The sequence below is a fragment of the Microcebus murinus genome, chromosome 9 (genome assembly GCF_040939455.1).
Source record: "Microcebus murinus isolate Inina chromosome 9, M.murinus_Inina_mat1.0, whole genome shotgun sequence".
Lineage (NCBI taxonomy): Eukaryota > Metazoa > Chordata > Mammalia > Primates > Cheirogaleidae > Microcebus > Microcebus murinus.
In genome coordinates, this window is record NC_134112.1 from 77,819,228 (window position 1) to 77,833,114 (window position 13,887).

At 31.4% G+C, this 13,887-nt stretch overlaps 1 protein-coding gene across 2 annotated transcripts in view; it reads right to left on the minus strand.

Annotated features, from left to right (window-relative positions):
- POT1 (protection of telomeres 1) overlaps positions 1–13,887 on the minus strand; it is a 105,069-nt gene that overhangs the window by 43,569 nt on the left and 47,613 nt on the right. For both annotated transcript variants that reach the window (XM_012789097.3, XM_012789096.3), the window contains exon 6: positions 2,748–2,878. In XM_012789097.3, coding sequence (XP_012644551.1) covers positions 2,748–2,878 — 131 coding nt within the window. The remainder of the gene's footprint in view (positions 1–2,747; positions 2,879–13,887) is intronic.

Below are 13,887 nucleotides of genomic sequence, written 5' to 3' on the forward strand. Positions count from 1 at the left end.
CCTTTCTCTCCAATGATTTTCTTAATGTTGTCTAGGAACTCCTCTGCTGCCTCTTGGTCAGCAGAAGCTACTTTTCCTGTTATCTTGACATTTTTTAAGCCACCTCTTTCTAAAATTATCAAGTCATCCTTTGTTGGCGTTAAATTCTCCAGCTTTATATCCTTCACCTTCTTTTTGCAGTAAGTTGTCATATACTAACTTTTTCCCGAATCTAGTATGTGTCTATAGGTATGTCTTTCTTATAGTAATCCTGTATCCACATAAAAGCCACAATTTCAATATGAGATCAAAAGTATTTCACAAAAAGTGCAAGGTTTCCACAGCTGTTGGTGTAGCTGCAGCAATGGCTTTGTAAATTTCCTTTTCTTTTTTTATAATGGTCCTTATGCTGGATTCATTTATCTTCAAATGGAAGGCAACAGCAACTGCAAACTCCAACCAATTATGATACATATCAAGCCATTCAACTTTTTCTTGTAATGTTATAATGTTTCTCTGCATCTTGGGAGCACTTTCATCATTACTAGTGGCACTTTATATAGGTCTCATGATGTTATTCAAGGTTTACGATATTGCACGGAACATGATGAAAAATAGTAAGAACTGCCGGGAAAGATCACTTTTTACTGCAATACACAATTTATTGGTAAGGTGAACTGCTCACGAGGAGATGATAGAGATATAAAGCATTTTAAGCAGATACTTCCAATACTTGAACTCATCACAATATCAACTGGAGTTGGCCACAAAATTCTTATAGTAGTACAGTATGTAGTAGGGTTAATTTTATGCAGTTATGATTTAATACTACATCTTTAGTTACATTGCTCTCAACTGTGAATGGTACCATGTATGGTCTATGTTTATGCATAAGTTTTAATAAATTTCAACTTTTTAAAAATTTCTTTATGATTTCAGAGTATTATGGGGGTACAAACACTTTGGTTACATAAATTGCCTTTGCACCACCAGAGTCAGAGGTACAAGCATGCCCAATCCCCAGACAGTGCACACCACACCTGTTAGGTGTGAGTTTACCTAGATTTGTGTAGTAACTGGCAAAATAGACTAATAGAAAATATTTTATGGTAGTTACTGGCAAAATACACTAATATCTACATATATTTTATGCATTCCAGATATGCCTTTTTCTTAATTTTTTCAATATTTTTAGGCTAAGTGGTTCATCTGTTTTTTCAAATTATCACAAATCTCCAAAAATTTTTCCAATATGTTTATTGAAAAAAAGCCATGTATAAGTGTACCCATGCAGTTAAGCCCATGTTGTTCAAGGATCAACTATACATGCCATTAGAAGTCATACAACTCCTAACTCCTGGGGGCAGGAGGAGGATTAATGACCCACCTGGATGGGGGTATGAAGGAAGTTTCTAGAGTGCTAGTTACCAGAGTATGCTTATATTATGAATAAGGAAATATCTACTTCAATCAAACAATAACAAGAACAACAACTAAAAACATTAAGGGAGAGGTCGCACTCTTTGAATACAAATACTATAGGAAACAACAGTGTGTAAAAAATAAGCAATTTCTTGATGTTGGGATAAACCTGTAATATATTGCTATGATGATAATATTTCTCTTTCTCTTTTTATCTTCACACAAATATTTTCTACTATCCTTCTGTTCTCAAGGAAATAGCATTAATATATCAAAATAAGTAACTCCCACTGCATCTAAGAATAGAACACCTGGAATATTGTCCTTATTTATGAATCTCAGAGTGATCATGAGGGACAAAGTTAAACTACAGCATTAGAAGAAAAAGACAACCAAGATAATAAAGGGGTTACATGGAAATCCACATAATAGAGGGAAAGATGAAGAAATAGAAATGTTTAAAATCAAAGAGATTGAAAATTAAAATATTTAAAAGCTGTCCAAACATCATTAGTAATTTCACAAGAAAAATTCAAAAACTACGTTGAACAAAACAAGTCAACTGAAGAAATACTACAGGAATGAGGGTAATAATTTTGAAGAAATAATCCTTTGCTTAAGTTCTAAAATTCTTATTTAAAAAAACATGCTATTTAAAAGCTAAACCTTCATATTAAAGATTTTTTAAATATTTAATTACTTAACTGCAAGTATAATTTTAAAAGTATCTGTTCATATTTTGTAGAGATGGTGGGTGGGGAGGCTGGTAATCTAGCTATTGCCCAGGCTGGTCTCCAACTCCTGGCCTCGAGCAATCCTCCCGCCTCGGCCTCCTAAAGTGCTGGGATTACAGGCGTGAGCCACTGCGCCTGGGTTATCTGTTCATATTTTAACATATTTCTCATAAATGAAGATCAAATGAATATGATTTTATACTTATTATCTCAATGTTTTCATTGTACTTGATTAATAAACAGGAAATAGTAGTGTAATTTTCTAATTTTCATACACTTTTTTCTTATTGACCTAAGGCTTTTTTAAAAAAAGTTCTTTATCAAACTCCACAGGTAAAACTTTTACAGCATCAATCTATATTTGATAGATGGGAACAAGTCTTAATCATGGCATGTAACACATTTCTGAGGAAGGAGGGCAAGAGGTTTGTTCAAATGATGGCATTTCCCATTGTAAATTATTTGAAGTCTGATGCCATTTACATTTCTTCTTATCTCCTGAAAAGCTTGATGCCATGTTCTAACAAAGCAACCATATTAATGCTAACCAGTTTTAATGAACAATACAGACTTATCTCTAAACATATACGTTCTATACAGTATGAACTATACCTTCAGCCTGTGAAAGCGAACGATATCTCCATTTTTATAAATTATTGGAAGGGCTTCATAGTTTCCACTAAAGAGCAGGCAGGTTAACTTTACATTTGTCTGGTCCACAATTGTTACAACCGAGCAATAATCTGGAAAACACAAAAAATATTTTACCTGCCTTTTAGAATGTCAAAGCATTTGATAAAATAAGAATATGCTTACTTTAAAACACCAAACTCTTCTCTTTAATTAAGTCTTCTAAGAGGATCAAAACTGACTTCCTCTTGGCTCTCAACATTACACTGCCAAATTATTTTGGAAAAGTGTTTCATAAAAATTAATTTTAGAAAGTTTAGTAAAATGAAAATAAAAATCTTAGGGTTAGTTTTCTGGAAAGGCAGTCACTTTTTAAATTACTTCAAAGTTTAGAAGTCATAAAACAGATAAACATTCAAATAAAACATACAATTTATAAAATAAACATAACTAAATTTAGAGTGCAAACAAAAGACCATATGATATTTGCAGCAAATGTGATGAAGAGTCATATCTGTACTGCATAATTTATGAATTTATAAAAATTATGCTAAAAACCTAGGATTTTACAGTATAGTATATAGTATAAATAAATAAAAAACTCATAGAAACTATGTGATAATATTCAAAAGGGAAAATGCTAGTCACCTATAAAAATTATGCATTATAACAAAACAGTTATTTTATATAACTTAAACTGGCAAAATAATTTAATATTTGTGTTACCATGAAAACAGTAATTTCAAACACTGGTAGTATAAAAACTGAAATAGATGCTGCCATTTAAAAAAATTTTAAAGAACTGACACACAAAATTATATGTATTTATGAAGTAATATATTTTGTTTTAAAGAATATATTAATATATATTATGAAATAACTAAATCTAATTAATTAACATATGCATCACCTCACAATAATTATCATTCTTATAGTAATAAGTGAACCACTGAGTCCACACATTCCTTCAGGGCAAAACCCTGCAAACTCCTATTTCTGTCTTTAATACATCAATATTGGGTTACATAATAAAATAATGATCTTATGAGCCACATCTCATTAATTCCTCAATCATATTTCCCCAACAATACTGGGAAAATTTAGGCACACAATTAACCAAATGTGCACATCTTTTAAGATGTGAGAGGAAACCAAGAATGGAGAACAAAGAACAGAGAAACAAAGAATGGAAGAAATATGTATGGTTATGGAAGAGAATAAATGCTACTAACTCTGACAATAGAAAAGTAAAGGTATACCTGACAGAAGACTGGAGGAGAACGTAGGCAATGACAATGATTAAAGTTGATAAACAGGGAATGAAAGACAAATAGATGATTTAAAGTTAATCAATAAAGAAAAAAATAAATAAAAATACAAAAGTATTTTGTATTTTAGCAGCAAGAATCCTTATTTAGGCTTTGCTTTACTGTTTTCCAGTGCAAGTATTTTAAAATTTTAGTCCATAAGTGAATCTAAAGTTTTTGTCTGCTTAATGTTATATATAAGTACTGTTCAGTGAGAATATTAAATAAATAGGCATTGTCCCTTCTCCTATGAGGTTTATATTTTCCTGATATTGACTGATACTCTTACAGACCAATGTTATATTCTTAGCTTGTGTGTTATTTGGTGTCAACTTTGCTAGTGTATAGAGTTTATGCTCGATATAGGTAATGACTCATCATGATAAAGGCAAAATTAATGATGCACATGACATTTTCCATAATAACTGAAAACTGACATTTAAGCTTGGCATGGATGAACAGATAGCCTTAAGACAGCCCTAGATTCTTGGTGAGTATTACATTAAGCATTCACATTTTAGAAAAGTGATAAAAAAACCAAGTTTTTATACATTTCAGATATAACCTTGCAATTCAAAATGTTAGGCAACAGAAGAGACCTCAAATTCAATTTCTAACAATGATTCAATTTTAACCAAAGAGTCTGAAATTAAGTCTAATTCTCAAGAAAAATTAGGTTTTGGTAAAGAATATTTAGAATCCTAAATACAGTCTGGTGTTATTCAAATAAAATTAATAAAGTACAAAATATATAACTGTCATCATTCCAATTTATAGAAGCTGAATAAAGTGCTTTACTTCTTCTCAGAAAGGAAATAAAATTAAGCAAAGTGCTTTGTCCCCAGGCTTAAACTGGGAGAAAATCGCATTTAATGGTTAACAATTACTGAGGTCTTACTATATGCCAGGTATGTACTAAGCAATCTGTATATATTATTTCCTTGAATTCTTACATAGTTGTATGTAGCAGATAATATTGCTTTCAGCTTAGAAACAAGGGAACTTAGTTTCTTAAAAAGTCTAGGTAAGATACCAAAGTCTAACATCTTATAGGTCAAAGAGCTGGAAGTAAATTTAGTGTCTCTAACTTCTGCATTATATTAATAGTACTTACCATCTTATACATTTGTCTTCAACCATAATAAAGCAGAATTTAAAGAAACATATTAGAATGAAATGCATCTATAAATTTTCACACAAACAGATCCCAAGGACATCATCATAGAAAGACTCTATGATAATTCATTCTTACAAAGCTTAGAATATATGCTATTTTTATACTCTGTAATAATTAAGATTTGTTTTTTGACTTCTAAGCTGAATGAGTAAAAGAAAAGACAAAAAAAGAGATAAAAATTATTAAATCCCCTGAGGTATCTGAACAAAAGTTAAATCCTAGTGGAAAGACAGAGGCAATCAAAGAAGATGTATGATTCAGTGTGAGGCTAAAGAGGAATTAATTGAACTGTGCATGGTAAGAGGAAAAAGTAGACAGCACAGTATTATAAATCATGAGTCAGCAAATTATGGCCCATAGCCCAAATCTAGACTATTGCTTATTATCTTTCCAAAGCATTCAACTTAGTTTTTACAAAACACTATTTTCATATTCATAAGTTTATACAATATTTAATGAGGTTACTTAATTAGAATAACAACTAAGGAGAGTATCAACATATTTAAGAATGAACAAATCTGTAAGACCACAATTCTTATGAGAATTCAGCTTCATGAATGGGAGTAGAAACGAGTAGGTGTATCAATCAATTCCTAGTTCTGAGAGGTCAGTTTCAAGGTTTTATAGGTAGGAGAGGATGGTTAAGAGAGTTTCTACTTTAAATAACTTAGCTGTGGAAAGATGCCTAATGTGTCATTGAAATAAATTATACATATATGTATAACAGATATGTGTACATAGCAAGAATTTTCATAACAGTGATTGTACAGAAGATTTCTAAAGAATGCCAGAAGGGAAGTATATATCTTTTAATCAGAAAACCCAGATAAGCTTTTAGATTTAGTGTTATGTCTTCTCAGTAAACAGCACTTATAACAAAGTAGTTGATCAATCATCTTAACAAAATTAACACATTATGACCTATAACCTATGGCACTTGTAAAAATTCTAACCCTCTGAAGCTTGTGACAGACACTTAAGTCACTTGGCCTCTTTGTGCCTCTATTTCTTTATCTGCAAAATGGGAATTAATAATAGTTTTAACCATATAGGACTGTTGTTAGAATTAAACAAATGATTACATGTATAGTTCCTACAATTCATGAAACATACTTAAGTGCTATATAAGTGATGGCTGTTGGTAGCAGCAGCAGCAGCAAAAACAGTATTTCTGCTATTGCTAATCATAGCACTCTTTTCTAATGAACCTAGATATGACCTTAGAATCTGTTTTAAAGTATCTAATATCTAAAGATATTTTGCCAAGATACAGCGCCAAACTGGTCTTTGATGGCATGTGAAATGAAAAGTACCAATTTAGGGATTACAAGGAAATTTCAATTTGAATTTCCACTGGAATTTCAATTAGTTGCTTTTAGATATGGTGCTATCAACCCTTCTAGAGAAGAATCTTACAGTTAACAAGAGCATCTTGTTCTGAAAAGAAAATTCACGTGGGACACAGAGTTTTTGAAAAGATGCAGGGTGGAAAACAGCATTAACCTGTCTTATCTTGTTCACAAAATACATGAAAAAGCCAAAGGGATAATTTTAATGGAGCAAAGGGTAATCAAAGGCCAAAAAGACCTAATAGCTTAAAACTTAGGAGAAAAAAAGCTCACCAGATGATACATTGTGTTAGTATGAAGAAATGCTCAATTTTCTTAGGGAAGCAATTCTCAAAAGTTTTATCTCGAAGGGACATAGGGAGGTGGGGGAGTCCCAAGATTACAGTATTCATCAGGTCAAAACTATTTTCATAATTCATAAATGTCATTTGTGTTTTTAACTGTGTTGCTATTTGGACTGGTTGGTGCAGAAGCAATGATGACAAAAACTCCTGGTGTCTTGGTAAGAATCAAGGCAACAGTACCAAACTGTAAAAGAGGTCACTGTATTCATCACCACTACAACCTAATACTCAAATAAACAAAACCAAAACAGTTTTACTTAAGAATAAAAATGTTCCTGATGAAGCAGTAAATATTATTATATTTTAGAACTACTATATGACCCAGCAATCCCACTGCTGGGTATATATCCAAAGGAAGGGAAATCAGTGTATTGAAAGGATTATCTGCAATCCCATGCTTATTATAGCACTATTCATGATAGCCAAGATTTGGAATCAACCTAAGTGTCCATCAATGGATGAATGGATAAAGAAATTGTGGTACATACATGCAATAGAATATTATACAGCCACAAAAGAACAAAATCCTGTCATTTGTAACAACATGGATAGAAGTAGCGAACATTATGTTAAGTGAAATAAGCCAAGCACTGAAAGACAAATCTCACATGTTCTCACTCATATGTGGGAGCTAAATATTAAAAACGACTGATATGACAACAAAGAGTAGAATGATGGTTGCCAGAGGTGTAAAGGGTAGTGGGGAGAGGGGTATAAAGTGGGGATGGTTAATGGATACAAAAATACAGTTAGATAGAATGGATAATATTTGATAGTACAACAAAGTGACTATAATCAACAATAAGTTATGGTATACTTTAACTAAAAGAATAGAACTGGAATGTTCTTAAAACAAAGAAATGACAAATGCCTGAGGCGACAGATATCCCAACTACCTTGATTTAGGTCACATTGCATGTTTGTACCAAAATATTACATGTACTCTATAAAGACTCACAACTATTATGTACCCATGATAATTAAAAATTTGTTGTATTTTGACCCTTGAGTATATGTCTTAATATTCTGTGTGTATACAGAATACATAACACAAAGTAAGCATAAAATACTTTAGCTGCTTACTGAAATATGATGGCTGTCTTAAAGAAAAGTCTTTGGGTAATTGTTTGAGTTGTGAGTTGAACTGGCTACTGTTTTTATGGAACAGAACTTTTACTTAAAGGTATGACTGACAGACAAATTATAGTTATTTAGACTTTGGTATTTGTCAGACATTTTCTCAAACATGAATCTGTTGGTTTGGGGGAAAAATGGCAAGATTTTTGCCAATGAAAGTCAAAGTTTTTAAGCTAAATTTAGAATTTTGGAAAACTTTCATCTGCTAACATGATACTCATAGCTTCCCAATACTTAGAAGACTTTTCTGATGAAATTGATGGGTGACATAAACAATCGTGAATTTCTGGTACTGGTAAGTTCTGGTACTGTGTGGTATTTTGTATGATGAAATGTGTCAACATTTAGAAGATCTGCATATGTCAGAAAATCAGTGTTTTTCAAACATTAATATATCCATACTCATTGTAATTTTGTGTCATGTAAAACTTCCAACAAGCACTGCAAAACTATTCACCCTAAGCCTCAGGGCTCCACATCAATGAATTGTTTTAGTTTTATTCAAATAGCTACAGCAACTACAGTGGAGTTAAAGGAAGTAGCACGTAAGTTGCACTCAGAAATACTGCATATTGAAAAGATGAATTGAAAAATTATAAACCCCCTAGTTCACTATTTCTCAGATTTATTTAATTTCTCTATTGCCACAGCTGTCATTTTGGACTACTGCTATAATCTGGAATTACTTTTCCTATTTTTCAGGTTTCCTTTTCTCCATTTCAAATTACAAACAACAATCAAAATAGCATTCTTGAAACATTTTCATCACATCACCCTTTTACTGAAGAACATTTAGTGCTACCACATTACGAATACTTCTGAGTTGTACAAAATATTAATATGTAAATATATATACATATCTGTATGTCTATATAGTTAATTACAGAACTAGCAAATAAAGAACTACTTCCTTAATATCAGAAGTGTAAAAACAGAATTAAATATATATATTACCTCATTTGATTTGAAGTTTACATCTGAGCATATTAAATCTAACTTTTAGTATTTTTTTTTGCAGGCATATGCACACACACAATTCGATTCAATCACTGAGCTGCAGGCTCAGATACACTTACAATTGCAAAATTTTCAAAATATCATCTACGTGCTATAAAGCAAGCTCTCTAGAATGGCATAACCACTCATCGGGATGTTCTCAGAATCTCCTAAAGTTATCTATAAAATGAAGAGTTAAAATAACATCTTGATATACAGTCATATGTTGCTAAATGATGGGATATGTTCTGGGAAATGAATCGTTAGGTTATTCGTCGTTGTGTGAACATCACAGAGTATACTTACACAAGCCTAGATAGTATATATTTATATATTTTTATTTATATCTATTTTCTCATTTGGAAAACCAAATATCTCAGCACCATTACTGAATATCAATCACTTCCCCTAATTAATCTGCAATGCTAATAACAAGTGCCATATATCAGGTTTCTACATATGCTCCATTATAATCTTATGGGACCACTGTCATATGTGGTCTGTTGACTTAAACATCATTATGCAGTGTATGACTGCAAATTTATTTATTTAAATATATACATATTTGTAAAAGAAAACAAAAATTCAGGTTAATGAAAGATGTGGCTTTAAAATAAATATATTCAATAATTTCTCAAGAATAAGGACAAATAACAATCTAAATGAAATATTAAATAGCTTTCAGGTTCTCTCAATTAGCATTAGATTTATGGCATGACTGGAAACTAAGCTACTCATTTTAACAACAACAACAACAACAACAAAAAACCAAGGCAAATTGCTAAGATAGGTTTTACTTAATTGCTCCAGGAAAGTGAAGTGTTCTCCCAAAATGGAAAGAAAAAAAATTCTTTAATAAAGACTTCACAAAATAGTAAAAATATTTTCTTCATGCCTTACTTTTCACTCTTTCCCAAATGAAGGCACAAAGCTAATGGTAATTTAAAAGTCTATCTTCTTGATAGCTAATATCATCAGGGAAAGTGGGGGAGGTTCAAAAAACCTTTACTTGGCATTCTTATTGTACCTTAATAATAAATAGTCCCTATAATATATATTTATATATATATATATATAAAACCATATATATTTATATATATATTACTGTTGATAAACTATTGACTTTAATACTTTAGAACTGTATCATATTTAAATTGCTGACAAAGTATTTAACTAGTTTAACACTTTGGTAATATTTCACATAGTTTGATATAAATTTAGAAAAGATAACACATGATAAATTAAGCCCTCTATTCTGCAATCTTGAGCAATTCACCTAATTTACTCAGTATGATTATATATAAATTGCCTTGGAGTTTTCATCTAAGCAAAGTTAATCAAAGCATGCATGTATAAATTATATAATCCACAAGAAATTCTTCCATGAAAGTTGCTCCATTTCCTTTTATCCACTACAACATTGCTGTTTTTAAACCAAGCAGTACTTCAGCAACACTTCTCCATTTGAATAAAAGTGTATTATTGAAATATTCAAGTAAAAGCTATGAAGGCAAATCACTGAATCAAGGCAATGTTAAACAGTATAATAATCTAAACTAGATTAATGATGGGTATACAAAAAGAATGCCGGAAATAAAGGACTAATAGGCAGAATATTGATGTAACTATAAGCATATAAAACAGAAAAAGAAACTAAAGTGAACTGCACTATATTTAATACCTACTCTTCAAGAACTCATTTCATTTTCAAAGTAATGGTAGCAGTATACAAACAGCCCAACATCAAACTCAGTAATATTTATATGATTAATTTCTAAAATTTCAATAATAATTTACGATGGGAATAAAAGTTCCAATGATTTAAGAAGCTCATATTCAAAAGCAACTTAATTACTTCTAATAAGAACAGAAAAATTATTTAAGACAAAAAAACACTCAAAAAAAGACTATCAATTTCACCCCTAGGTATATATCCAACTAAATGAAACCGTATGTCCACACAAAAACATGTATACCAGTGTTCACAACAGCATTATTATAACAGCCAAAAGATGGAAAGAATCTCAATGTCTGTCAAGTGATGAATGGATAAATCAAATGTGGTCTATTCATACAATGGAATGTTATTCAATTACCAAAAGAAATAAAGTACTGATACATGCCACATGATGAATCTTAAAAACATTATGCTAAGTAAATGTCACAAAGATGGCCCAGATAGTATATGATTCCATTTATATGAATAACACAGAATAAACAAATCTACAGACAGAAGGATTAGTGGTTAACTAGGGCTAGAAGGAATAGGAAGAGTTTCAGAGGTTGAAGGCTAAGGGGTGCAGAGTTTCTTCTCAAGGACATAAAGGTGTTCTAAAACTGATTGTGGTGGGGGATGTGCAACTCAATGAATTAATATGCTAAAAGCTATTGAACTGTATACTTTAAATGGGTGAATTATATGGTATTGAATTATATGGTATTGAATATGGTATCTAAAGTTGTAGAACTTTACAAAGTTCTCTACAACTTTACAAAGTAAAAAAAACTATTAGCATCAGCTGCTTTATGGTACTAAATGTATGTATCACAGTTAAAGTGCCATGTAATTTCTAGATATTAATTACTTACATTTCTTATTTACATGTTTTTTTTTGTTTGTTTTTACTTACCACTAAAATTATTCTAACCTAGTCATAATTGGTTAGAATTAGAGCAGCTACCAATTAGATTATTGCCCTTACGATGGTTCCCAACTAAGCCATCTAATTCTTGTTTGGCTGATTCTAAGACTCAGAAAATTGGGCTTGAAGTAAAGTTTCACACTGATGGGCAACAGCTAGGAATACCATGATGAGGTGGCATTCCTGTATAGTGCGTGTGATGTGTTCAAAAGCCTTTTAGAATAGGGGAGAGCATAACTATGCCACTTATCAACAACTTACTGAACCCTTCTGACCCTGAGTTCCACATCTATAAAATAGAGAAGACACTACATCACACTTAGGGTTTTTTGTAAAGTGTAAACAGATATCATATATGAAAGACATGATAGAACTAAGTAATAGCTGCGTCACTGTCATATAGAGAGCCATGCCCCTGAAGAGCTAGGCAATGCAAATTTCACAGGAAAGAATAACTGCTTTGTGAACAACTCAGTGTATTATATTATATTTCTAAATTTTTTATTATTAACTTTATATCTTAAAAAATATCCCTAGCTGCCAGCGGAGTGAGAAAAATCTTTTTTATGACTTTAGAGCTTTCTATGGTTAAAAATAGCAACAGATTAAAATCACCCAAAGACCAAATATATTGTGGAAAAGGACAATAACATATGCATCAGAACTTTATTATCTTTTGATTGGATTAGATATAATACTTAGCATCTGTAGGCTTTCAGTGCTTTGAAAAAATCTCACAATTTCATAAACATAAATTAAGCTGTACAATATCCTTATAAAGTAGGCAAACTTGCCAAATTCCACTGATCCTACTTCTGTATCTTATTTCACAATCATACCTTTTTCTTTCTTCTCAAGGTTACAGCCCAATACCATGACCTTTTTCTTTCATAACCAGGCCACTGTAACAATTTCTTAATAGTGTCCCTGTATCTCCATTTCTTCCTCTCTACGATACCACTGCATTACCACCATGCCATTTTTCTTCAATCTTGTCATTCTTTTCCTACAAAATCCCCAGTGATTTTCTCCTGCATACAGAATAAAATCCTAAATATTTAGCCAGGAATGAGATGACACAATCTGCCACTAATTTATCCCTCAAATCATATTCTCCAATATTATTCTTCTAGCATCTTATACTTCAGACAAACTTGAACTTATTATCCCATTATACATGCTGCAGTCCCAACATAAATGGCTTTCTTCAAACCTCATGTTGCCTGAATCTCTTCTTCATTTCAAGGCAAATCCTATCTCTATCAACTGTGTCATCTTTTAAGCAACCTAATCAAATTCTCTGCCTTAGCTTTTCATCTGTGAAATGGGAATAACAGTAAGAACCTAACACACAGGGGGTTTGTGAGACTAAATGAGATCATACATAAAAGTTACTCTTATGAGTAAGGTATAATTACATGTAATCTTCAAGGTACAGAACATTCAGTAAAGTCCTTCTCTAAAACACCTTTCCAGATTGCCACAAACAAAAGTAGTCCCTATTCTGAACTCTTTATTGCACTTTATCTTTTCTCACAGCATACCATTTTCCCTTTTATACAGTTTTAAAGTTTTATTTTTAACACAATGTATATATAATCAGTTTAAATAAATATACACACATATACTCCAGATCCTTTTTTCCTTAACAGTCTGTAGACTACAATATTCAAAATTCATATGTCTCTTCAATTGAAAATGAAGTAAAAATCATACTGATATCTTCTATGTTCTGACAGTAGATATATTTTGGTCCAAAATTTATCACAAATTAAACATAACTTGGTAAGGGTTAATACAACTCAACCAGAAATTTTAATTATTAGACTTGTTTCCCTAAGAAGGCTGGAGAAGAGGAACCCCCAAACATGCAGTTTTACCAGAATCTTGGGAAGAAAAAAGATAGTAAAAGATAAGTCTGCAATCTCTAGTATAATAATGTCAAATGTCTTTCCTAAAAACTTTCCATAATATCTAAATAAGTATAGAAATAAAGATATGAGAATTAAATATTAATTCATTCACATATTAAATACTGAAAATGATATATACTAAAAACAATGCTAGACGTTATAGCAGAAAGAGAAGCTAGAATCAAACAGACCATTAAATCACACTCTGATCACTGAAATAACAGGTACTTTGGAAACATATGGGGAAGCATCTAATA